Genomic DNA, 23,729 nt, shown 5'->3' on the forward strand with positions numbered 1-23,729 from the left:
TGGAGTATAATATGGCAAAATGTGGGGCAGAAACAAGAGAAAAGCAAATTATAATTTAAATGGAGAAAAATTGCAAGTTACTGAGGGACCAGGAGGTCCTTTTGCATGAAACAAAAACAGTTAGTATGCAGATACAGCAAGTAATGAGGAAGGCAAATGGAATGTTGTCCTTTATTGCAAGGGGGATCGAGTTTAAAAGCAGAGAAGTCCTGCTAAAACTCTACAGGGTATTGGTGAGACCATACCTGGAGTACTACGTACAGGTTTGGTCCATATATTTAAGGAAGGATATACTTGCATTGGAAGCTGATCAGAGAAGGTTCACTAGGTTGATACCGGAGATGAGGGGGTTGACTTATGAAGATAGGTTGAGTACGTTGTGTCTATACTCATTGGATTTCAGAAGCATGAGGGGTGATCTCATCGAAACATATAAGATAATGAGGGGGCTCGAAAAGGTGGATGCAGAGAGGATATTTCCACTCCTCGGAGGAACTAAAACTAAGGGACATAGTCTCATAATAAGTGGCTGCCTATTTTAAACTGAGATGAGGAGGAATTTCTTCTCTCAGAGGGTTGTAGATCTATGGAATTCTCTGCCCCAGAGAGCTGTGGAGGCTGGGTCATAGACAGATTTTTGAGTGATAAGGGAATAAAGGGTTATGTCGAGCGGGCAGGGAGGTGGAGCTGAGTCCATGATCAGATCAGCCACGATCTTATTAAATGGCGGAGCAGGCTCCAGGGTTCAAATGGCATACTTCTGCTCATATTTGTTTGTTTCTTATGTTCTTTTCACATCTCATTCTTCTAAACTCCAATGAGTGTAGGCCCAACCACTCAATCTTTCCTCATATGACAAACCAACCTTGTGAACTGTCACTGAACTGCCTCCAATGCAAGTATATACCTTCTTATATAAGGAGACAAATATTGTACACACTACGCCAGGTGTTGTGTTACCAACACCATGTACATTTGTAGACAAACTTCCTTACATTTGTACTCCAATGCCTTTGCAATGAAGGGCAACAGACCATTTGTTTTCCTAATTACTTGCTCTACCTGCATGCTTAATTTTTGAGCTGCAGGTACAACGACCCCCAGATCCCTTTGTTCTGCAGCATTTTCTAATCACTCCCATTTAAATCATAATTTGCTTTTTTATTTTTCTGACCAATGTGGATAACCTCACATTTTCTCAAAATTTACTCCATCTGCCAAATTTTTGCCCACTCACTTACCCTATCTATATCCCTTTGCATATTCCTTGCATACTCCTCACAACTTGCTTTCTCATTTGTATCATCAGGAAATTTGTCTACGTTTGATCCCTTCACAGAAGTCATTAATATAGATTGTAAATAGTTGAGGCCCCTGTACCAATCCCTGTGGCATCCCACTAGTTACTGGTTGCCAACCTGAAAATTATCCCAACTCTGTTTTCTTTTAATTAGCCGATCCTCTATGCATGCTGATATATTACCCTTAAACCCATGAGCTTTTATCTTGTGCAGTTCCCTTTTATGTTGTACCTTTTCTAATGTTTTCTGGAAATCCAAACACATGACATCTACTGGATCCACTTTATCCACCCTTCTCGTTACATTCTCACCGAACTCCAGAAAATGTGTCAAACATGATTTCCCTTTCAAACAATGCATGCTGACTCTTATTGACTGTAGTCGTGCGACTACTTCCTTAATAATGGATTCCAGCATTTTCACAATGATATGACCCTAGGATGCAGGCCATCAGGTCCAGGGAACTTTTTCGTCATTACTAAGGCCGATGATCTTAGCTCAACATGGCACACAATCCAGATGGTCCTTTGTCCTTTTAGAAAGTTATTCATTATTCAAGGCAAAAATAAGACGTCTTCGCTGCAAGTTGACACCATCTTGAGGTCAATCCCCTCAGAGATGTCCCCTTGCTGCATGAGCAAAAAACATACGAGAGGTAATGAAACAACACACAAGGCACATTGAAGTCCAAACTTTATTGCAGGGGATGTATTGAGGTAATTCTGTGCTGCAAATAATCACCATAGCAACCAAGCACTCCCTCTATATATGAGCTGCAATGGAATGTTATTTCTCAGTTGAACAGCTTATTATGGTAAATATATATCTTGCAGTGCTGAAGCAGCATAAAAGACGAGTAACAAAATGTCCACTGCCATTATATTTGGCATCCTTCCATTTCAAGATCGAGAATAAACTGGTTCAATTTCTCGCAGCCGCTTCTGTATCTCGAGCCTGTGCATTTTGATGCAGATGGAATCTCTTCAATCCAAGATTGCGAGTCAAGAATATATTGCATTCTGTGGATGTGGCGGGATACAGAGAAAGACAGAGAAATGAGTATAAATTAGATCAGTATACCCTTCTGGCACTCAATGTACGTCAGGATTTATTCAAAGAAAAATAAAGACATTTTCATCAATAGAGCACCTTCAACAACTCCAGGCCATCTAACAGCACTTTACAACCCAAGAATTACTTTTAAACTGCAGATATTGTTACAATATAGGAAATTCAGGAACTATTTTGAGCACAGTAAGCTCTCACAAAGAGCAATAAGATAATGACCAGATAATCTGTTTTATCAATGGTGGTTGAGGGACATAATTTGACCAGGATACCAGAGAGAACTGCCATGCTCTTGTTCAAAAGGGATCGTTTAATGTCTTATCCAAAAGACTGCACTTCCGACTGTGCTCACTCCCTCGGTACTGCACTGATAATGCCAGCCTGGATTCTGAGCTCATATCTCTGGAGTGGGAGACTTGAACCTACAATTTGCTACCCACTGAGGCACAGCTGACGTCAGTATTTTGTGATGATTCTCAGCTGCTGAGAGCCCAAAGGAAATGGGAGGGTAGCTGCTGTCATGTAAAAGTGTCTTCATGTCTCCCAGCATGTCACCATTGAGAATGCTCATCACAATCTGACTTACTTTCTATTTGCATCCTTGGTCTTGCCATCCTTCCCCATTAACAGGTATGTTTTCTCAGACTGCAGTTCAAACTGGCAGGATTTCCGTTTGAGATAATGCCGCATATCATTCGCCATAATGTTCTCATCGATTGCTATTTTAAAGATGAGCAGAGTATGTGACATGTTTGTTAATTTCATTTTCTGGAAACACCGAGCGAAAGATTACTATTTCTTGTCTCAGCAAAGAGCAGTTTATTGATCTATCTGAGCAGGCAGACCCGAACAATCTATCTCCAATGTGACTTCATGATTAACATCCTATTCTTATGGGGAGGCCCAAAATAATAAATAATTAAAAAAGAGAGATCACTTTATAAAACACAAATGTTCAGAAGACTTTATTTGATGATGAATATTCCACTTCTCCAGCCCACGATTTTCCACTTTTTAAGGGGACGGGTGACAGATATCAGAATGGCGAAAGAAAAGTGCAAACTATCAGACTCCAATTCAAATGTAAACGATTATAGGGCGATTGTCATGATCGTTCAGACTGATTAGTCGACTGCATAATGAGACGGAAGATGTACAGTTCGGGTTTGTCGTAAGGCTGATATGGGAAGGTCAGTCACCCCTGGGGCCCAAATCGAGAACTCTACAATGAAGAATTTTTGTGTTTAGCTTACTTACAACGTTTGATAGGTTTTGTGATGGAGACTGTGTAGACGGCGAAGTGTCCAGTTGTGCTTATATTGAACACCGTGACTATATAGGCTGGAAAGAAATTGGAGCAAATCAATCATTAGAAATCTAGTATTAAACATTTCATTTTCTTCATGGGGGATTATATTCATTGTTGATATGTTTATCTTTGTTATTAGTTTAACAATCATTTGATACCAACCAAGAAAATGTGAACCATTCATTTCTCAAGTTGTGTTTCATTTACACTGTGAAATAATTTTAAATGTGAGATAGGGGAACCAGCCCACACTGCGATATGTTTGCGCACTAGATCCGTGTAGCAGAGCAATTCTCCAGTTGTCTTGGTTTAATCCTTGCCTCTGGATAAAGGCCTATCTCTGTCAAGCCTGTGTGGTGGCTGATGTGCAAAGGTCACCACACGTTAAAAAAAATCCACGCACAGGCATCTTCCACTCACTCAATTGGAGTTCAGGACTGGAATATCGGGTCCTTCATTGAAACATCCATGAACTCGTGGAAGCAAGTCATCCTCGTTCGAGGGACTGGCTGTGATGATGATGAAATAATTGTAATATTTTGTCCTAAATGTATTGGATACAATCGGTTTCAGAACGAATATGCCTTCATTCACTTACTCACTCACTCAGATTGATTGACATTTTCCCACATATGAATCCCCCCCCCACTCCAGCCCCCGCATCGATTAGTAATTTGTCTCTTTACAAAGCTAATGACAAATGCAGCACTTAATAGTAGAATGCTGAGAATGAACGCATGCTGTTGGATAATCCGTGCCCAGTTTTAACATTCCAAACCTGAATAAACTGGAGCAGTTACCATAGTCAACAATCGGAGTGTAGCAGGCGAAATCCATCCGTGCCTCTCCCTCGACATCTGGGGAAAACGTTCGCCTAATGCGAGGGCAGCGACCTGAGAGAGAGCACAGAGATGCATGAGTAAAACATATCGTCAATGGGATAGACCAATAGACGAAGGTCATTCCAGTGTTTCAAATGGACCTAGTGTGGTGAAAAACATTTGAATAGAAATAAATCGGTCAATATTGTGAAATAGATCAGACCATCAGTCTGACAGTAACTGGGCAGAATTGGCAGGGTGAATTGTGCTCCTATTTCAACAGATGTCAGGATTCTACCTTTGAGTAACAGTGTATGGAGACTCATACAACTTATAAAAAAATCCACAAGATACTTATTGGAGCATTTAAAAAGAACATGATTACTTACATCTAACGCTGATGCATGTATAGTCATAGAATGACACAGCAAAAAAGTTTAAGGCCATCGTGCTTGTGCCTGTTATTTGAAAGAGCTATCCAATTAATCCCAGTCTCCTGCTCCTTCCCATAAAACTGCAGTTTTCTTCCTTTTCAAGTATATATCCAACTTCCTTTTGAAAGTTACTATTGAATCTGCTTTCATCACCCTTTGAGCCAGTGCATTCCAGATCATAACTATTCTCTGTCTGAAAAACAAACCTCCTCATCTCGCCTCTGGTTCCCTTGCCAATTATCTTAAATCTAAAATAGAATGGCAGCCAACATAAAAGGTGATACATAAGAACATAAGAATTAGGAACAGGAGTAGGCCAGCTAGCCCCTTGAGCCTGCTCCACCACTCAACAAGATCATGGCTGATCTGGCCGTGGACTCAGCTCCACTTACCCGCCCGCTCCCCAAAACTCTTGATTCTCTTATTGGTTAAAAATCTATCTATCTGTGACTTGAATACATTCAATGAGCTAGCCTTAACTGCTTCCCTGGGCAGAGAATTCCACAGATTCACAACCCTCTGGGAGAAGAAATTCCTTCTCAACTCGGATTTAAATTGGCCCTCCACTATTTTGAGGCTGTGCCCCTAGTTCTAGTCTCCCCTACCAGTGGAAACAACCTCTCTGCCTCTATCTGTCTATCCCTTTCATTATTTTAAATGTTTCTATAAGATCACCCTTCATCCTTCTAAACTCCAAGTAAAGACCAAGTCTACTCAATCTATCATCATAAGGCAACCCCCTCATCTCCAGAATCAGCCTAGTGAATCGTCTCTCTACACCCTCCAAAGCTAGTATATCCTTCCTCAAGTAAGGTGACCAAAACTGCACGCAGTACTCCAGGTGTGGCCTCACCAATACCCTGTAGAGTTGCAGCAGGACCTCCCTGCTTTTGTACTCCATCCCTCTTGCAATGAAGGCCAACATTCCATTCGCCTTCCTGATTACCTGCTTCACCTGCAAACTAACATTTTGGCATTCATGCACAAGGACCCCCAGGTCCATCTGCACCACAGCATGTTGCAATTTCTCCCCATTCAAATAATATTCCCTTTTACTGTTTTTTTTCCAAGGTGGATGACCTCACATTTTCCGACATTGTATTCCATCTGCCAAACCTTAGCCCATTCGTTTAACCTATCTAAATCTCTTTGCAGCCTCTCTGTGTCCTCTACACCACCCGCTTTCCCACTAATCTTTGTGTCATCTGCAAATTTTGTTACACTACACTCTGTCCCCTCTTCCAGGTCATCTATGTATATTGTAAACAGTTGTGGTCCCAGCACCGATCCCTGTGGCAGAACACTAACCACCGATTTCCAACCCGAAACATTTATCCAACATTTATCCCGACTCTCTACTTTCTGTTAGACAGCCAATTCTCGATCCATGCTAATACATTCCCTCTGACTCCACGTACCTTTATCTTCTGCAGTAAGCTTTTGTGTGGCACCTTATCGAATGCCTTTTGGAAATCTAAATACACCACATCCATCGGTACACCTCTATCCACCATGCTCGTTATATCCTCAAAGAATTCCAGTAAATTAGTTAAACATGATTTCCCCTTCATGAATCCATGTTGCATCTGCTTGATTGCACTATTCCTATCTAGATGTCCCGCTATTTCTTCCTTAATGATAGCTTCAAGCATTTTCCCCACTACAGATGTTAAACTAACCGGCCTATAGTTACCTGCCTTTTGTCTGCCCCCTTTTTTAAACAGAGGTGTTACATTAGCTGCTTTCCAATCCGCTGGCACCTCCCCAGAGTCCAGAGAATTTTGGTAGATTATAACGGATGCATCTGCTATAACTTCCGCCATCTCTTTTAATACCCTGGGATGCATTTCATCAGGACCAGGGGACTTTTCAACTTGAGATCAATTAGCCTGTCCAGCACTACCACACTAGTGATATCGATTGTCTCAAGGTCCTCCCTTCCCACATTCCCGTGACCAGCAATTTTTGGCATGGTTTTTGTGTCTTTCACTGTGAAGACCGAAGCAAAATAATTTTTTAAGGTCTCAGCCATTTCCACATTTCCCATTATTAAATCCCCCTTCTCATCTTCGAAGGGACCAACATTTACTTTAGTCACTCTTTTCCGTTTTATATATCGGTAAAAGCTTTTACTGTCCGTTTTTATGTTTTGCGCAAGTTTACCTTCGTAATCTATCTTTCCTTTCTTTATTGATTTCTTAGTCATTCTTTGCTGTCATTTAAAATTTTCCCAATCTTCTCGTTGCTCACTAACCTTGGCCACCTTATACGCATTGGTTTTTAATTTGACAAAAGTCGTCTACAGGCATATAAATAGTAAAAGGTTTGTAAGTGGAGGTGCAGGGCCGATTAGGGACCAAAAAGGAGAATTATTCACGGTGGCAAAGGGAATGGCTCAGGAACTAAATGAGTACTTTGTAGCTGTCTACAGCAAGGAAGATGTTGCTGCCATAAACACAGTGAAGGAGCAGGAAGTGGAGACCCGAGATAAGATAAAAATTGATAAAGACGAGTTATAAGAAAGGACGTTTGCTCGTAAAGTAGATAAATCACCAGGAGTGGTTTGCTAAGGGAATTGAGGGCGGAAATAGTGGAGGTACTGGCCATAATATTCCAATCCCCCATAGACACTTGGGTGGTGCCAGAGGGCTGGTGAATTGTAAATCTTCTATAAAGGAAGTAAAGATAATCCCAGCTGCTGCAGGCCAGTCAGTTTAAACTTGATAATGGGGAAGCTTTCAGAAACAGTAATCAGTGACAAAATTAAGAGTCACTTGGATAGGGGTGGATTCATTAAGGAAAATCAGCACAGAGTTGTTAAAGGCAAATGCATGTTTAACCAACTTGATCGAGTGTTTTGATGTGGTAAAAGAGAGTGTTGATGTGGGTTATATGGTTGAAGTAGATTACATGGATTTTCAAAAAGCTTTTGACAAAGTGCCACATAACAGATTTGCCAGCAAAATTGAAGCCTATGGATTAAATGGGATAGTTGCAGCCTGAATACAAAATTGGCTAAGTGATAGGAAACAGAGTGTTGTGGTGGATAGTTGTTTTTCCGACTGGAGGAAGGTGTACGGTGCTTTTCCCCAGGGATCGGTTCTCAGACCACTGCTTTTCATGGTATATATTAAATACTTGGACGTGGGTGTACAGGGTGTAATTTCAAAAATTGCTGATGATACAAATATTGCAAGTAAAGTAAAAAGTGAGAAGGAGAGTGATAGAATTCAGGAAGCCATTGACAGGCTGGTGAAATGAGTGGAAACACGGCATATGAAATTTAACACAGATAAGTGTGAAGTGATATATTTTGGTGGAAAGAATGAGGAGAAGACATATAAACTACATGGTACAATCGTAAAGCGAGTGTTGGAACAGAGAGACCTGGGGGTATGCGTGGATAATTTGTTGAATGTGCCAGGGCAGATAGTGAATGCAGCTGAAAGGCATACGGGATCCTGGGCTTCATAAATAGAGGCATAGAGTAGAAAAGTGTGGACATTATGATGAGCCTGTTTAAAACAAATTATGATGAGCCTGTTTTCAACTGGAGTATTGTGTCCAATTCTGGGCACCACAATTTAGGAACGATGTGACGGCCTTGGGAGGAGGGTGGGTGGTAGGGGCGGCGGGCTGCAGAAAAGATTTAGGGGATGATTGCAGGAATGAGGGACTTCAGTTGTGTGGATAAACTGGAGAAGCTGGTGTTGTTCTCAGAACAGTGAAAATGAAGAGAAGATTTGATAAATGTGTTCAAAATCCCGAGTGGTCTGGACAGAGCAGATGGAGAGAAACTGTTCCCATTGGCAGTGTAATATAGAGCGCCCCCTAGTGGACTATAGTTCCACCAAGTGGACAACTGATGTACTGCAAGTACTGCCAATAAAGTGTCGTGTGACAAAGTCACATGATGACAGTTTTCTGTGCAGGAGCAATCTTGTAGTTTGTTAATGATACATTACATAGCATTGAAAAGAAGCAACAGGACGAGGAGGTTCGAGAGATTCCAGTCATCAAGAGGCCGAGTGTATCTTACAAAGATTTGCGATGTATCATCATCCAAGTAGATGTTGCAGGAACCAGGATACCCATGGGATTCGACACTGGTGCCCCATGAGCGTAGTACCAGAATCGTTATATCTCAACAAGTTCAGCGATTTTCGACTGGAGAAATCATACTTCGAGCTGCAAGGCTACTCATGAGATCAAATCACTGTTGTAGGATGTATCACCATCCTGGTGAAATGCAAGGATCAGTTTCAGAGCTTGCCTCTCATAGTAGCAGCAGGAGGCTTGTTTGCCTTGATACGTAGAAAATGCTTGTGATCACTGAAGCTGAATTAGAAAAATATATTTGGTGTGGAAACAAGATTTGCATCGACAGATGATGTCATGAAGCAGGATCTGAAGATGTTCCTTGAAACAAGCTGTTCAATCCAAGACTTCAGGGTGAGTGTCAGAGTCCAGCAGGACGCTAGACCAGTTTACTGCAAGCCATGTCCTGTACCATACGCACTCATGGAGAAAGTTCAGCAGGAACTCAAAAGACTGCAAACTGAGAACATTATCTCTAAGGTAGATCAAAGAAATTTTACTACACCCATTGTTGTTCTACCTTGGTCAGATGATAATGCTGAGGCTTTGACCATGGTTGCCATCCCAATCACAAGATAGACCCAATAGGGATCAAGTGTTCTATTTCTGTTACATTGATGAGTTGCCAGTCATAGCTGAATAGATTGGTAGAGCAACCAAACATGACCCAGTTATGTCAAAGCTGTATGATTACATAGGAAATGGCTGGCCAAACCAGGTATCATAGAAAGATATTCATCCATAATTTATTCATACAAATAAACTGTCTGAAGATAAAGGATGTATCATGGGCAGCAAGAGTCGTTATCCCAAATAAATTCAGGTCCAAATTGTTGGCAGATCTTCATGACCACTACTTGGGAATGTGCTGGACCAAGAGTTTTGCGCGCAATTACTTATGGTGGACAGGTTTAGATAAAGTTATAGAGTACATTGTTAATCAGTGTACAACATGTCAATCGGTGAGGAAGAAATCACCATCAGTACCGTTAACTCCATGTAAATGGCACCGCAGGGTATGGCAAAGGTTACATGTAGATTTTACGAGGCAGGAAGGGCAACAATTGTTCATTGTGATTGATAGTCATTTGAAGTGGGTACATGTGTTTCCAATGTGAAAAATAACAACAATAAAACACAAGACAATTTGCGAAGATTGTTTTCGTCATATGGCATCGCAGAAGAAATTGTGTCTGATAATGGGCTGCAATTTAGTTCAGAAGAATGTGCATAGTTCATGAGTAGAAACCAAATTTCCACGATACCTCCCTGCTACAAATGTTCCAACAGAGTGCATAGTACAACTTGTAAAACATGCGTTCATCAAGCAAATGTTGGATCCATATCCAAGGAAACGGCAGTTATCATTGGAACACAAACTAGTAAATTTTCTGATTACTTATCGTAATACTCCTCATAAAATTACTGGCAGAATACCAGCAGAGTTGTTTCTCAAAAGACAGCCATTGAAGCACGTCCTTGGTGTTAAAGTCAAATTAGGCATATTCAGTAGAAGAGAAACAATTAGGACAGAAAGAGAATCATGATAGAGGAAGAGTAAGAGAGAGAACTGTGAAATTGAATCAGAAGGTTAAAGTGGAGAATCATCACCATAAAAGATTAAAGTGGTTACCAGGAAGAATAGTAAAGATATGTGGCTCCTGCACATATTTGGTCAAGATGTTTTAATATGGAAAGGTGAGTTTTGTTCACATTGATCATATTTTATCTACAGATGTGGAATGAGTTTAAATTGGAATGATTCAATTAAATCTGATGAGTCAGATAGTCTTGTTACAAGTAGAGGCCCAGTCGCAAATTCTACATCTGATATACGAGAAACCACTACAAGAGAAGGTCAGAATTTAAGTCTGAGTCGGAGTCAGTCAGACATAGAGTCTTAAGTTGCAGGGAGTTCACATGTAGATTAAGGATTGCCCTTGGAGAAAAACTCTCCCCAGGCTGACCCTAAAATGAGTCTAAGTTCGACACTAAGTTTGGGAAGTTCTGTTTGAGAGCGAAGATATTCTCTTCAAAACAGAAGACCAGTGATTAAGTTTGATTTGTAAATATAGAAAAATAAATCCATATCTTTTGTTGTGTATTACCATGCAAGTTATGCATAATGATTATATTGTTATAATTACATATTCATTAAGGAGCCAGAAGTGTAATAAAGAGCTCACCCTGTGGCTGACTGTTCCACCTAATGAACTACTGATATACTGCAACTGCTGCTGTAAATAACAAAGGTCATGTGACAAAATCACATGATGACAGTTTTCTGTGCAAGTGGCAACTTGTAGAGTGTGTTTGTTAGTGATGTAGCAAAAATATATCAAAGGCAGAATGATTGAGAACCAATTACATCTTCCCTTAAAACTCTCCGCTCCAATGAGCATCTGTGGTCTCATTCGCAAAAACAACACCGAATAATGCTGAAGGTACAAAAGACTGACAGGATAGGTCAGATTGTGCACAAAGCCTAAAGACAGGTGATATTTATCATTTTATTTTCTAATGTACATTGATCGAAACTTACCTTCAGCACATTCGCAAACAACATTTTGGCAGAGCTTTGATACGATGGTGCTTTGTTCTGGTGCGTTATAAAGTACGGTGCATTTGGTACCTGCAACCCAAGCATCAAACCCTCAGAATAGCTTCACATACAGTACTGCTACGTATGTTAGATACAGTGATTAGACATACTGAATGTTAATGTCTGCCAACAGAACATATCCACATAGAGCTGTTGCTCGATCAATAGGCAGACAAATAATCAAACTAATTACATTGGGGTGAAATTATTGACTAGAGTATTGTTGTTGTACTCACAACATTGTGAGTGTCTCACTTCAGCTGCTATACATGTACAGCTTCCAGCGGGTTAAAGGGAATGATTCCGTCCCACCTCGTACTGTATGATCTGTGTGTGTCACAGTTTCAGCTCCAGTACATTTACGGTACATAGCGAGTAAAAGGGGTTCATTTACTTCCTGAATCATCAACCTGCGGAAACTCTCGGCTCATTGGGTATTCGAATCAGAGTAGTAACTACATTGAGGCAGAGTCTTTACTCACTTGGGTTGTAATAGTCGTAAAGTGTTGCGCTTGCGGGTTGTATTAATCCAATAGGAATAATTTGCTTTGCACCAAATACAAAACATTCTCTCTGTTCAGTAACCTACAGGGGATACAATCATCAAGGTACCTTAAGAAACAGTGACATGTAAAATGCACACATCATGATTGTATATTATCATTGTAGCAACATGGTGCAATATATTTGCTTCATGGAATCTTTGCTGAAGAAATCATAGCAAGACATTGAATTCAGTATTAATTGGTTTATTAGCAATGGTTTAACCATCACACTACACATTACAGTTCATCCACCAGGCTCACAACCACCTGCCTCATCGCGGATCCCCTGAACCCAACTGGTTGGGGCTAAATTGAGTCTTGTCACCATCACATGACTGACTAAGCCGCTCCCAACTCAACAGCTCTACAAACATGTGAGCATGCTCACACGTGTATACATTACACATGGGAACAGAAGGAGGTCTTTTAGCCCCTAGGGCCTTCTCCGCCATGCTATCAGATATTGGCTGATCTGTGTCTTAACCCCACTTACCCACCTTTGCTACACATCTTGTGATACCCTTACCAACAAAAATGTATCCATCAGTCTTGAAAGCTCCAATTGTCCCTCACCATCTACCGCCTTTTGGGGGATTGTGTTCTAGATTCTCACTACCCTTTATGTGAAAAGGTGCTTAATGATTTTATTCCTGAAAGGCCCAGCACTAAATTAAAGAACAGGAGCTAGAATTTCCAGTGGTTCACCACCTGGTTTCTCGGCAGTATTCATTGTTTTGGGTGAGAACCCGGTCGGCGAAAAATTCCCCAGCTGAGTAACACCGGCGGGTTTGAAGTTACACTGGGGAGCAGACCGCCGGCATGCAGTGTCCACAGATCACCATGGTGCGATTTTTGGCTGAGTGTGGACCCATTGGTAAGTATATCAAAAAAACACCCTTGAGAATTAGTGGAGCTGGGCGGAAGCTAAATAGATCTGCAAGAAAAAGATAAATGATTGGTTTTTTTACAAAATATTTTCAAAATCTGTTGGGGTTATTTAATTTAAAGGTGTCTTGGGAATGTTTTTTTGGATTTTTTAGTTAGGTTTTTTGAAAAATTATTTTTATTATTTTTTTGGTGTTCGGCCCAACATGCAGCCTCGGGGTAAATTTGTATAGATTTTTTAATTTTTTGCCGATTTTCTTTTGGCACTGCCCAGTTGCACTTTTTTGCACAGATTGGGGGTGCAAGGCCCATGTTTTTCGCTGGGTTGATTTAAATTATTTTTCCGTTAACTTATCGATTTTCCCAGCCTTAGCCTTTTTTGGGGCGGCAATCGGGCATTGGTGGGATTTGAGGAAATTCTAACCCAATATGTCACCTTGTTCTTGAATCTCTCGCCAGGGGAAATAGTTTCTCCATTCCTACCCTATCTGTAACCTACTAAACATAAACATATTAGTTTTGTTGCAAAAATAAGGAGTAATTCCGTCAACATATTGTTCTATTCTGACCGGAGATTATTACTCCGTGTAAGGCCCATTTTTACCAGAAACGCTACCACTGTTACCTGTTTGTGAATTTTGTGGCCTTCAGTCATAGCGGTATTCTGGTGGTAATGAAAAACCTAAATCATCAATTACCGCCTAATAACCGGTCATAGAGATATTTCCCGAATTTCTAGCCCTACATAAACTGATAATTAATAAAGCTTCACTACGGTGCTGATCTCACTCATTTGAACTCTGGTTATAGAAGGGTTTTCCAATTCATGTCAGGTAGCTACAATGTTTCTCTCCATTCTCAGACTACCGAGGAGAAAAGAGGGAAGATTTTTTTTCCATTGACTGTCCAGAAAACCTTCCTGATGCTGTGTGTGCGTGGGTGCAGGACGAGAGTCCTATAAGCAATTGTGGCCTTACCCCAATTTCTCAAGTCCAATAGCTTGACAGGACTCTATCTCGGCTCACCGCCAGATTATTTCCTTACCTGGGGCTTGTGAAACTGAACCAGGAGGGAAAGGGTAAAAACTTGTACAAATGATTTTCAAAATGAAACATACATGCAAATAGTGACATTACCGTCTGAAGATAGAGCAGCACTCTCCCGTCTTTGAAGTCATACGACTCGATGTACCTATCGGCAAGATTTTTTAACTGGGAAATAAATATATTTACAATTACTAAAATGTATGGTCACATCCACCCTTTACAGACATAACATCTTTCTTCTGCATAACAGTGAATGCTGGAAACTGAAATAAAAAGAGAAAATGCTGGAAATCTCAGCGTGTCAAGCAGCATCTGTGGAGGGAAAAGCAGAGTTAACGTTTCAGGTCGACGAAGGGTTAATGTAGGGTCGTCGACCCGAAAAATTAACTCTGCTTTCCCTCCACAGATGCTGACAAACACGTTTCTTGCTGTGCATTTTTATGCACTGATGTAAGGATCTCTGTTTTAGTGCTGATGGTTCTCAGTCCACATTATCACAACGTTCCTTATATCTACCAAGGGAATTATTGGGGAAAGGATATTGCTTTGAATTCACTGTTACACTGGGTCATGCTCAGGCAAACCTGCCTGTATATATCGGCAGTAACCCTTTCTACTCAGCTCACTTTGGGAGTTGGAAGCTCCCAAGGACCTACAACAGCCGAGACTGAGCGGAAACATTGGGGAGACAAAATGGGCCAATAATCGAATTGCACGTTGTGATGAACGTGGACCATCTCACCCCTGTCCATCAGCATGTCCAAGGATCGTAGTCCGTATCGTAGTCCCTCTGTGCCTGTCCTCATTGGAAGATAATTTGCATCTGACAGCTAATTATGTTTTGTAACTTAATCCTTTTATTGTGTTTGACCAAGTTTTTGATACACACTCTGTCTCTAAGCAGTAGTCATACTTAGAAATACACACAATTACACCATTTCCCCCCTGTGTATAGAAGTAACCTTCATCGATGTTTTTGATCGTGAATGTGCAGAAAATTGTGACGCCTAGCTCATGGTATTTATTGGCCTCTCGTCACGCACACTGTCCTTTTGAACATTATGGCCTGATAAGTGTTGTTGTGAACATGGTACCCAGATATCGATAGTTCCTACAAACAACCAGGTGGCCAATCAATTTATCATCCCCGCATGTAACGAATCATCCTGAGCTTATTGTCCCACTTCCTATCTCAAGACTATCTTGGCTGGGTCATTTCACAATGTGGCGACAAAAAGAAGTCAACACGCACGAATCACACATCCTGCACTTTCAGCAGATGCTAAATTGTACCCTGACACATCAATCCCTAAAGAATCATGGTAATTAACAAATTTCTAGATACATTTCAAATCCACAAGCCATTTATAAGTAAAAGAGAGTATTAAGAAAAAGCACAATCATGTGAGATTAAATTTAATCCTAACCCTATGTTTATATATATGCTTGACTAGGGTATCTTTCACAATATATATTTTTAAACGTTATTAATTATATGAGACTTTGGAACTAAAGAACATTCAAAATCATTGACTACAATCTCACTTTCCTTATTTCTGTAAACTTCCCTCACCATGGGTCAGCAGAACTGGTCTTGGCTGAAAACATTTCTAAACGAAATATACCAGGGACTATATTATATCTGTACATGGAATTTCAAGGTAATCTATCTTCAGACAGTACTGTTTTCCCCGATCCTATTTTATTCAGTATTAAAGATATATTTTTTTCTTATTAAGATCACTTTGATCTGAAAACTTCCCTTACGAGCGAGAGCATTCTTAGTAACTTCAGATCAATTTCATAATTAGATTACAGGACCATGTTAATATATGAACTGCCCCAGTCTCTGTATTAAACGATATCAATGTACTTGTGAGGCATTATTATGTTTAATATTTTAACTTGCTCCTGAATCAGTTAAAAACATAACACAGGTAATTTTAAATGCCCCAAAAGCTAGAATTGATTGCATGACATGACAAGAAACACGCAGTGGGTGTTTAACAAGTTAATAATTTAGATCATTGCCCAATAAATCGCTTGCGAACATTGACCTCGGGAGGAAAGAAAGTCTGACCTGATCCAGATCTGTCTTTTCCGGCTCAAATCCACTGAGAAGTGAGATGTCCACAATCGCCATTCCAGTGACTTTCTGATTCTTGTCACCATTGGGTTGATGCCTTTGTGAAATGGAGCAATAAAGACCAAATCAATTCGTTATCAAATTGTATCAATTAGTACCGAGTGCAATCAGAGTTCCGCTGGGTGTTGTGGGTATGAAGGGACAGCTAATGCAAAGTTTCACTTTATACAAGATAGAAAGGGAGTATTCTTTGTGCATTGACAAGACATTGCTTGGTGAGCGATTTGAACAGAGATGATCACGTGTTTCAAAACACAGGGTTAGAGGATCCTTTAACCTGGGGACACAAGTCATGTCTTACCAACACCACCAGACATCATATCAAGAACGCAATTTCAGTCATTATGTTATGGCCTGCATACCTATCCTGATGCAGTATCAGTTTTCAATCACATATATAGAATGGAGGAAAGACAGTTCGAAGGAAGGATAGAATGAAAGAAAGAGAGAAAAAAAAATGAAAGAAAGAAAGCAAGAAAGAAAGTAAGAAAGGATGAGAGAAAGAGAGAAAGAACGAAAGAAAGAAAGGAGAGACAGAAATGAAGGAGTGAAAGAAACAATGAAAGAAAAGAGAAAGAAAGGAACGAAAGGACGAACGAAAGAAAGAAAGGAAGCAAGGAAGGTAGGGAGGAAGGAAGGAAGAAAGGATGGTAGGAAAGAAATAAATACGTAATTAATATCTGATCATCAATTGTTAATATTGCAAAGTGAATTCTGGAAAATGTGTAATGCCTTTACAGAAATGCACCTTGTTTCCTGCCCCAAAGAATTAATATTTGCCCTGTTCCCTTTTCATACAATGTTTTCTGTGGAAGAGGTTTGTGACACTGACCACACACAGACTTCATAATAAATGGTTGCAGCTTGATCAGCAGCCGGGGCATCTCTCCTTCTCCGGGTTCGAAGATCGAACCAGCCAATTGCACCAAGCGGCTGGTCCGCCACAAAAGGGTCGGCGTAATCTTCATAGTTGCCGTAATCCGGGGGTTCTGTGAGAATGGAAACCCTTATTGTCATTCTATTCATTCAATGTGCATCTATTAATAACCAACTCTTCCTGTTCATTGGGGGAATTTTTAGTAGAGAGAAATTACCGTGTCCATACTATCAGCTTTTGGATTTCCACCTTCTTTGCTTCTGTTTTGTAGCATGCAACAAGTTCATGAATATGTTGGAATATTTTATTATTTTGTGATTTTAAAATGGTGTATGTCGAGTTGGACTAATGAAGTAGAGTTTTCTCACAATTCAACATATAAGCATGAACAGTCACCTCTCTGAGATACAGTGTCGTGCGATATTTTAAATATGCAATTGAGATGAATGGTCATCACCTTCTCCGTGTCTTAAGAGAGTTTATCATATCATCCCATAATTTTATTTACAAAACTTGGCAACAGAGTTGACTTCAGGATGACATATATAGAATAACTAGGCAGAGTCAAGATAATTTTATGAAAGGGAAATCGTGTTTGACAAATTTATTTAAGATTTTTGAGGATGTAACTAGCGGGGTTGATAAAGGGGAACCAATGGATGTAGTATATTTGATTTTCAAAAGGCATTCGATAAGGTGCCACATAAAAGGTTATTCCACAAGATAAGGGCTCATAGGATTGGAGGTAATGTATTAGCATGGATAGAGAATTGGTCAATGGACAGAAAATAGAGAGTAGGGAAAAACGGGTCATTTTCAGTTTGCCAGGCTGCAACTAGTGGGTTGCTGCAAGGATCAGTGCTGAGACCTCAGTTCTTTACAATCTATATTAATGACCTAGATGAAGGGATCGAGTGTAATGTATGCAAGTTTGCTGATGATAAAAGATAGGTGGGACAGTAAGCTCTGAGGAGAACACAAAGTGTCTGCAAAGGGATATAGATAGACTAAGTGAATGGGCAGTAAGGTGGCAGATGGAGTATAATGTAAGGAAATGTGAGGTTATTCAATTTGGTAGAAAGAATAAAAAAATATAATATTTGTTAAGTAGTGAGAAACTTTTAAATGTTGGTGTTCAGACAGATTTGGGTGTCCTTGTGCAAGGAACACAGAAAGCCAACATGCAGGTACAGCAAGCAATTGGAAGGCAAATGGCATGCATTTTATTGCAAGAGTGTTGGAGTACAAGAGTAATGAAATCTTGCTCTAATTGTACAGGGCCTTGGTGAGACCACATCTGAAGTCCTGTGCACAGTTTTGGTCTCCTTTCTTAAAGCAGGATGTACTTGCCTTGGAAGCGGTAAACTGGAGGTTCACTAGATTGATTCCAGGGATGAGTGGGCTGTCTTATGATGAGAGATTGTGTAGAATGGGCCTATACTCTCTGGAAAAGAAGACTGAGAGGTGATCTCATTGAAACATACAGGATTCTGAAGGGGATTGACAGGGTAGATGCTGAGAGGTTGTTTCCCCTGGCTAGCGTGTCTAAAACTAGGGGTCACAGTCTCAGGATAAGAGGAAGGTCACTTAAGACAGAGATGAGGAGGAATTTCTTCACTCAGAGGGTTGTAATTCTTTGAAATTATCAGCCCCAGAGGGCTGTGGATGCTGAGTCTCTGAATATATTCAAGGCTAAGATAGGTCGATTGCTGGAGTCGAGGGGAATCAAGGGATTATGGAGATTGGCGGGAAAGTGGAGTTGAGGTTGATGATCAGCCAAGATCTTATTGAATGGCGGAGCAGGCTCGAGGGGCCATAGGGCATACACCCGTTCCTATTTCTTATTTTCTTATACTCATAGAATGGTGCAATGCACACAAGCGTGGCAGATGGAGCTCAATGCGAAAAACTGTGAAGTGATGGACATTGAGAGGACCAATATGGAAAGACAGTATAGTTAAATTAGCATAAGAACATAAGAAATAGTAGCAGGAGTAGGCCATTTGGCCTCTCGAGCCTGCTCCGACATTCAATAAGATTAGGGCTGATCGTCGACCTCAACTCCACTTCCCTGCACTATCCACAAATCCCTTGGTTCCCTTAATATTCAAAAATCTATCAGTCTCTGTCGTGAATATAATCAATGACTGAGCATCCACAGACATCTGGGGTAGAGAATTCCAAAGATTCATCACCCTATGAGTGAAGAAGTTTCTCTTGATCTCAGGCCTAAATGATTCACCATTATTCTGAGACAGCAACCCCAGGTTCTAGACTCCCCAGCCAGGGGAAACATCCTCCCTGCATCTACCCTGTCAAGCCTTGTAATAATTTTGTACGGTTCAATGAGATCACCTCTAATTCTTCTAAACTCTAGAGAATATAGACCTAGTCTACTCAATCTCTACTCTTAGGACAATCCCCCCATCCCAGCAATCAGTCTGGTGAACCTATGTTGCACTCCTTCTATGGCAAGTATATCCTTTCTTAGGTAAGGAGACCAAAACTGTACACAGTACTCCAGGTGTGGTCCCACCAAGGCCCTATATAATTGCAGTAAGATGTCTTTACTCTTATTCTCGAATCCTCTTATAATAAAGGCCAACATACCATTTTCTTTCTTTAATGCTTGCTGCACCTGCATGTTAACTTTCAGTCATTCATGTACAAGGAAACCCAGCTCCCTCTGTACACCAACATTTCCCAATCTCTCACCATTTAAAAAATATTCTGCTTTTCTATTTTTCCTTCCAAATTGGATAACTTCACATTTCTCCATATTATATTCCATTTGCCATGCACTTCCCCAATAACTTAGCCTGTCTATATCATCTTGAGGACCCTTTGCATGCTCCTCACAATTTAAATTCCCACCTAAATTTGCATCATCAGCAAACTTAGATATATTACATTTAGTGCCCTCATCCAAATCATTGATATAGATTGTGAATACAATCTCTGGTCCTTGCGGAACCCCACTAGTCCACCAACCCGAAAATGACTAATTTATTTCTATTCTCTGTTGCTGTCCATTAACCAATCCTCAATCCATGCTCGTAAATTACCCAAATCCCATGAGCCCTCAGTTTGTTCAATAACCTCTTGTGTGGCACCTTATCGAATGCCTGTGAAAATACAAGTACAAAATACACCACACCTACTGGTTTCCCCCTAATCTATTCTGCTAGTTACAACCTCAAATTTGTCAAGAATGATTATTATTTTTCTAAGTGGCCTATTACCATATCCTTAATAATATAATCTAGCTTTTTCCATATTAATCATGTCTCATTACACAGGACCAGATCTAAGATAGCCTGTCTCCTGGTTGGTTCCATTACTTACTACTCAAGGAACCCATCCCTTATGCACTCTATGAATCCTTCCTCAATGCTACCCTGATCAATTTGATATATCCAATCAATATGGAGCTTAAATTTATGCCAGGCTAACTGGTTTGGAGTTCGATGTTGACGCTCTCCCTCCTTTCTTAAATAGCGGGGTTATATTTGCTAACTTCCAGTTTAGGTGGAGATAAGGAATAATAAGGGGATGAAGTCACTGGTGGGCGTAGTCTATAGGACCCCTAACAGTAGCAACTCTATTGGCTAGTGTATAAACCAAGAAATAGTGGGGCTTGTAAAAAGGGAACAGCAGTAATCGTGGGTGAATTTAAGCTCCATATTGATTGGACAAATCAAATTGGTCAGGGTAGCCTTGAGGAAGAGCTCATAGAGTGCATAAGGGACGGGTTCCTTGAGCAGTAAGTAACGGAACCAACCAGGGGGCAGGTTATCTTAGAACTGGTCCTGTATAATGGGACATGATTAATAAACAATCTCCTAGTAAAGGATCTCCTTGGAATGAGTGATCATAGCATGGTTGAATTTCAAATTCAGATGGAGGGCGAGAAAGTTGGATCTCGAACCAGCATACTAAGGTTAAATTAAGAAGACTGCCAAGATATGAGGGCAGAGTTGGCTAAAGTGGACCGGAAAAATACATTAAAGTATAGGACGGTGGTGAACAGTGGCGTACAATTAAGGAGATATTTCATAACTCTCAAGAAAAATATATTCCAGTTAGGAGGAAAAGGTGTAATAGAAAAGATAGCCATCCGTGGCTAACTAAAGAAATAAAGGACGGTATCCAATTAAAAACAAGGGCATACAAAGTGGCCAAAACTAGTGGGAGGACAGAAGATTGGGAAGCTTTTAAAAGCCAGCAAAGAATGACTAAAAAAATGATTAAGAAGATAGACTATGAAAATAAACTAGCACAAAATATAAAAAACAGATAGCAAGAGTTTCTATATGTATATAAAAAGGAAAAGAGTGGCTAATGTAAATGTTTGTGACTTAGAGGACGAGATCGGGGAATTAGTAATGGGGGACATGGAGATGGCAGAAACTCTGAACAAATATTTTGTATCAGTCTTTATGTTAGAGGACACTAAAAATATCCCAACAGTGGATAATCAAGTGGCTATAGGGGGGGAGGAACTTACCACAATCACAATCACTAAGGAGATGGCACTCAGTAAGATAAAGGGACTAAAGGCAGATAATTCCCTTGGACCTGATGGCTCGCATCCTAGGGTCTTAAGAGAAGTAGCAGCAGGGATAGCGAATGCATTGGTTGTAATTTACCAAAAGTCCCATGATTTTGGGGAGGTCCCAGCAGACTGGAAAACTGCAAATGTAACACACCTATTTAAAAAAGAGGCAGACAAAAAGCAGGAAACGATAGCCCAGTTAGCCTGACAGCTGTGGTTGGGAAAATGTTGGAATCCAGTATTAAAGAAGCAGTAGCAGGACATGTGGAAAAGCATAATTCAGTCAGGCAGAGTCAGCATGGTTTTGTGAAGGGGAAGTCACGTTTGTCAAATTTGCTGGAATTCTTAGAGGATGTAACAAACAGGGTGCATAAAGGGGAACCAGCAGATGTGGTTTATTTGGACTTCCAAAGGCATTTGACAAGTTGCCACATAAAAGGTAACTGCACAAGATAAAAAATTACGGGGTTGGGGGTAATATATTAGCATGGATAGAGGATTGGTTAACTAACAGAAAACAGAGAGTCGGGATAAATGGGTCATTCTCGGGTTGGCAATCAGTAACTTGTGGGGTGCCGCAGGAATCAGTGCTGGGACCCCAACTATTTACAATCTATATTAACGAATTGGATGAAGGAACTGAGTGTAACATAGCCAAGTTTGCTGATGGCACAAAGATCGGAGGAAACGCAATGTGTGAGGACACAAAAACAGTGCAAAAGGACATAGACAGGCTAAGTGATTGGGCAAAATTTGGCAGATGGAATATTGGGCCCAAGTTTCCATATGATTTACAACTGATTTTTAGGAGCAACTGGTAGAGAACGGACTATCTTAGAAATCGCAATTCTCCACATTTTTTTTTCTGCAGTTCTAGTCAGGTAGAACAGTTCTACTTTGGAACAGAATTTTTTCTTCAAAAGGGGTGTGTCCGGCCACTGACGCCTGATTTGAAAGTTTCCACAGTGAAAATGTACTTCAAACTAAAGTAGAATGGAGCCAGTGAAGATTTTTGTAGAACTGAAAAAACCTGTTCTACACATTAAAAAATCAGGCGCAGGTTACAAATTAGGCGTCCAGAACGAGGTGGGGGGGAGGGAACTCATTAAATTCTACAATAAATCCTTATTTATACTTCTACAAATATTATACAAATAAATCCAACCTGAATAAACATTTATAAGCCAAGAAAAGATTAAATAAACCATTTTCCTACCTGTGTGAAAGTGCTTCAGCCAGGGAGAATTCTGCAGCCGTTCGTGCTGCTGAGCGGGAGGGGGGGGGGGGGAGGGAGGGGGAGTGAGAGAGATACAGAGAGAGAGAGAGAGAGAGAGAGAGAGAGAGAGAGGGAGGGAGGGAAGGAGAGAGAGAGGGAGGGAGGGAAGGAGAGAGAGAGAGAGGGGGAGGGAGGGAGGGAGGGAGGGAAGGAGAGAGAGAGAGAGGGGGAGGGAGGGAGAGAGAGAGAGAGGGGGAGGGAGGGAGAGAGAGAGAGGGGGAGGGAGAGGGGGGGGGAGGGAGAGAGGTGGGGGGGGAGGGAGAGAGAGAGGGGGAGGGAGGGAGAGAGAGAGAGAGAGGGGGAGGGAGGGAGGGAGAGAGAGAGGGGGAGGGAGGGAGGGAGGGAGAGAGAGGGGGAGGGAGGGAGGGAGGGAGAGAGAGAGGGGGAGGGAGGGAGGGAGAGAGAGAGGGGGAGGGAGGGAGGGAGAGAGAGAGGGGGAGGGAGGGAGGGAGAGAGAGAGGGGGAGGGAGGGAGGGAGAGAGAGAGGGGGAGGGAGGGAGAGAGAGAGAGAGGGGGAGGGAGGGAGAGAGAGAGAGAGGGGGAGGGAGGGAGAGAGAAAGAGGGGGAGGGAGAGGGGGGGGAGGGAGAGAGAGAGAGGGGGAGGGAGGGAGAGAGAGAGAGGGGGAGGGAGGGAGAGAGAGAGAGGGGGAGGGAGAGAGAGAGGGGGAGGGAGGGAGAGAGAGAGAGGGGGAGGGAGAGAGGTGGGGGGGGGGGAGGGAGAGAGGGAGGGTGAGGTCAGGTCGGATCGGATCCAGTCCGGGAGCGG

The 23,729-nt window shown here is 41.3% G+C and overlaps 1 protein-coding gene across 1 annotated transcript in view; it reads right to left on the minus strand.

Annotated features, from left to right (window-relative positions):
* Window positions 1-2,002: 2,002 nt before the first annotated feature.
* The window catches only part of LOC139230173 (complement C4-like), a 192,202-nt gene continuing 170,475 nt past the window's right edge, over window positions 2,003-23,729 (minus strand). Inside the window, exons 31-39 of the mRNA XM_070862015.1 lie at window positions 17,088-17,244; window positions 16,190-16,292; window positions 14,200-14,274; window positions 12,116-12,218; window positions 11,574-11,663; window positions 4,479-4,571; window positions 3,627-3,710; window positions 2,956-3,088; window positions 2,003-2,320 (exon numbers count right to left, since the gene is read on the minus strand). Coding sequence (XP_070718116.1) covers window positions 2,179-2,320; window positions 2,956-3,088; window positions 3,627-3,710; window positions 4,479-4,571; window positions 11,574-11,663; window positions 12,116-12,218; window positions 14,200-14,274; window positions 16,190-16,292; window positions 17,088-17,244 — 980 coding nt within the window. The 3' untranslated portion in view covers window positions 2,003-2,178. The remainder of the gene's footprint in view (window positions 2,321-2,955; window positions 3,089-3,626; window positions 3,711-4,478; window positions 4,572-11,573; window positions 11,664-12,115; window positions 12,219-14,199; window positions 14,275-16,189; window positions 16,293-17,087; window positions 17,245-23,729) is intronic.

This window comes from Pristiophorus japonicus, chromosome 19 (genome assembly GCF_044704955.1).
Source record: "Pristiophorus japonicus isolate sPriJap1 chromosome 19, sPriJap1.hap1, whole genome shotgun sequence".
Lineage (NCBI taxonomy): Eukaryota > Metazoa > Chordata > Chondrichthyes > Pristiophoridae > Pristiophorus > Pristiophorus japonicus.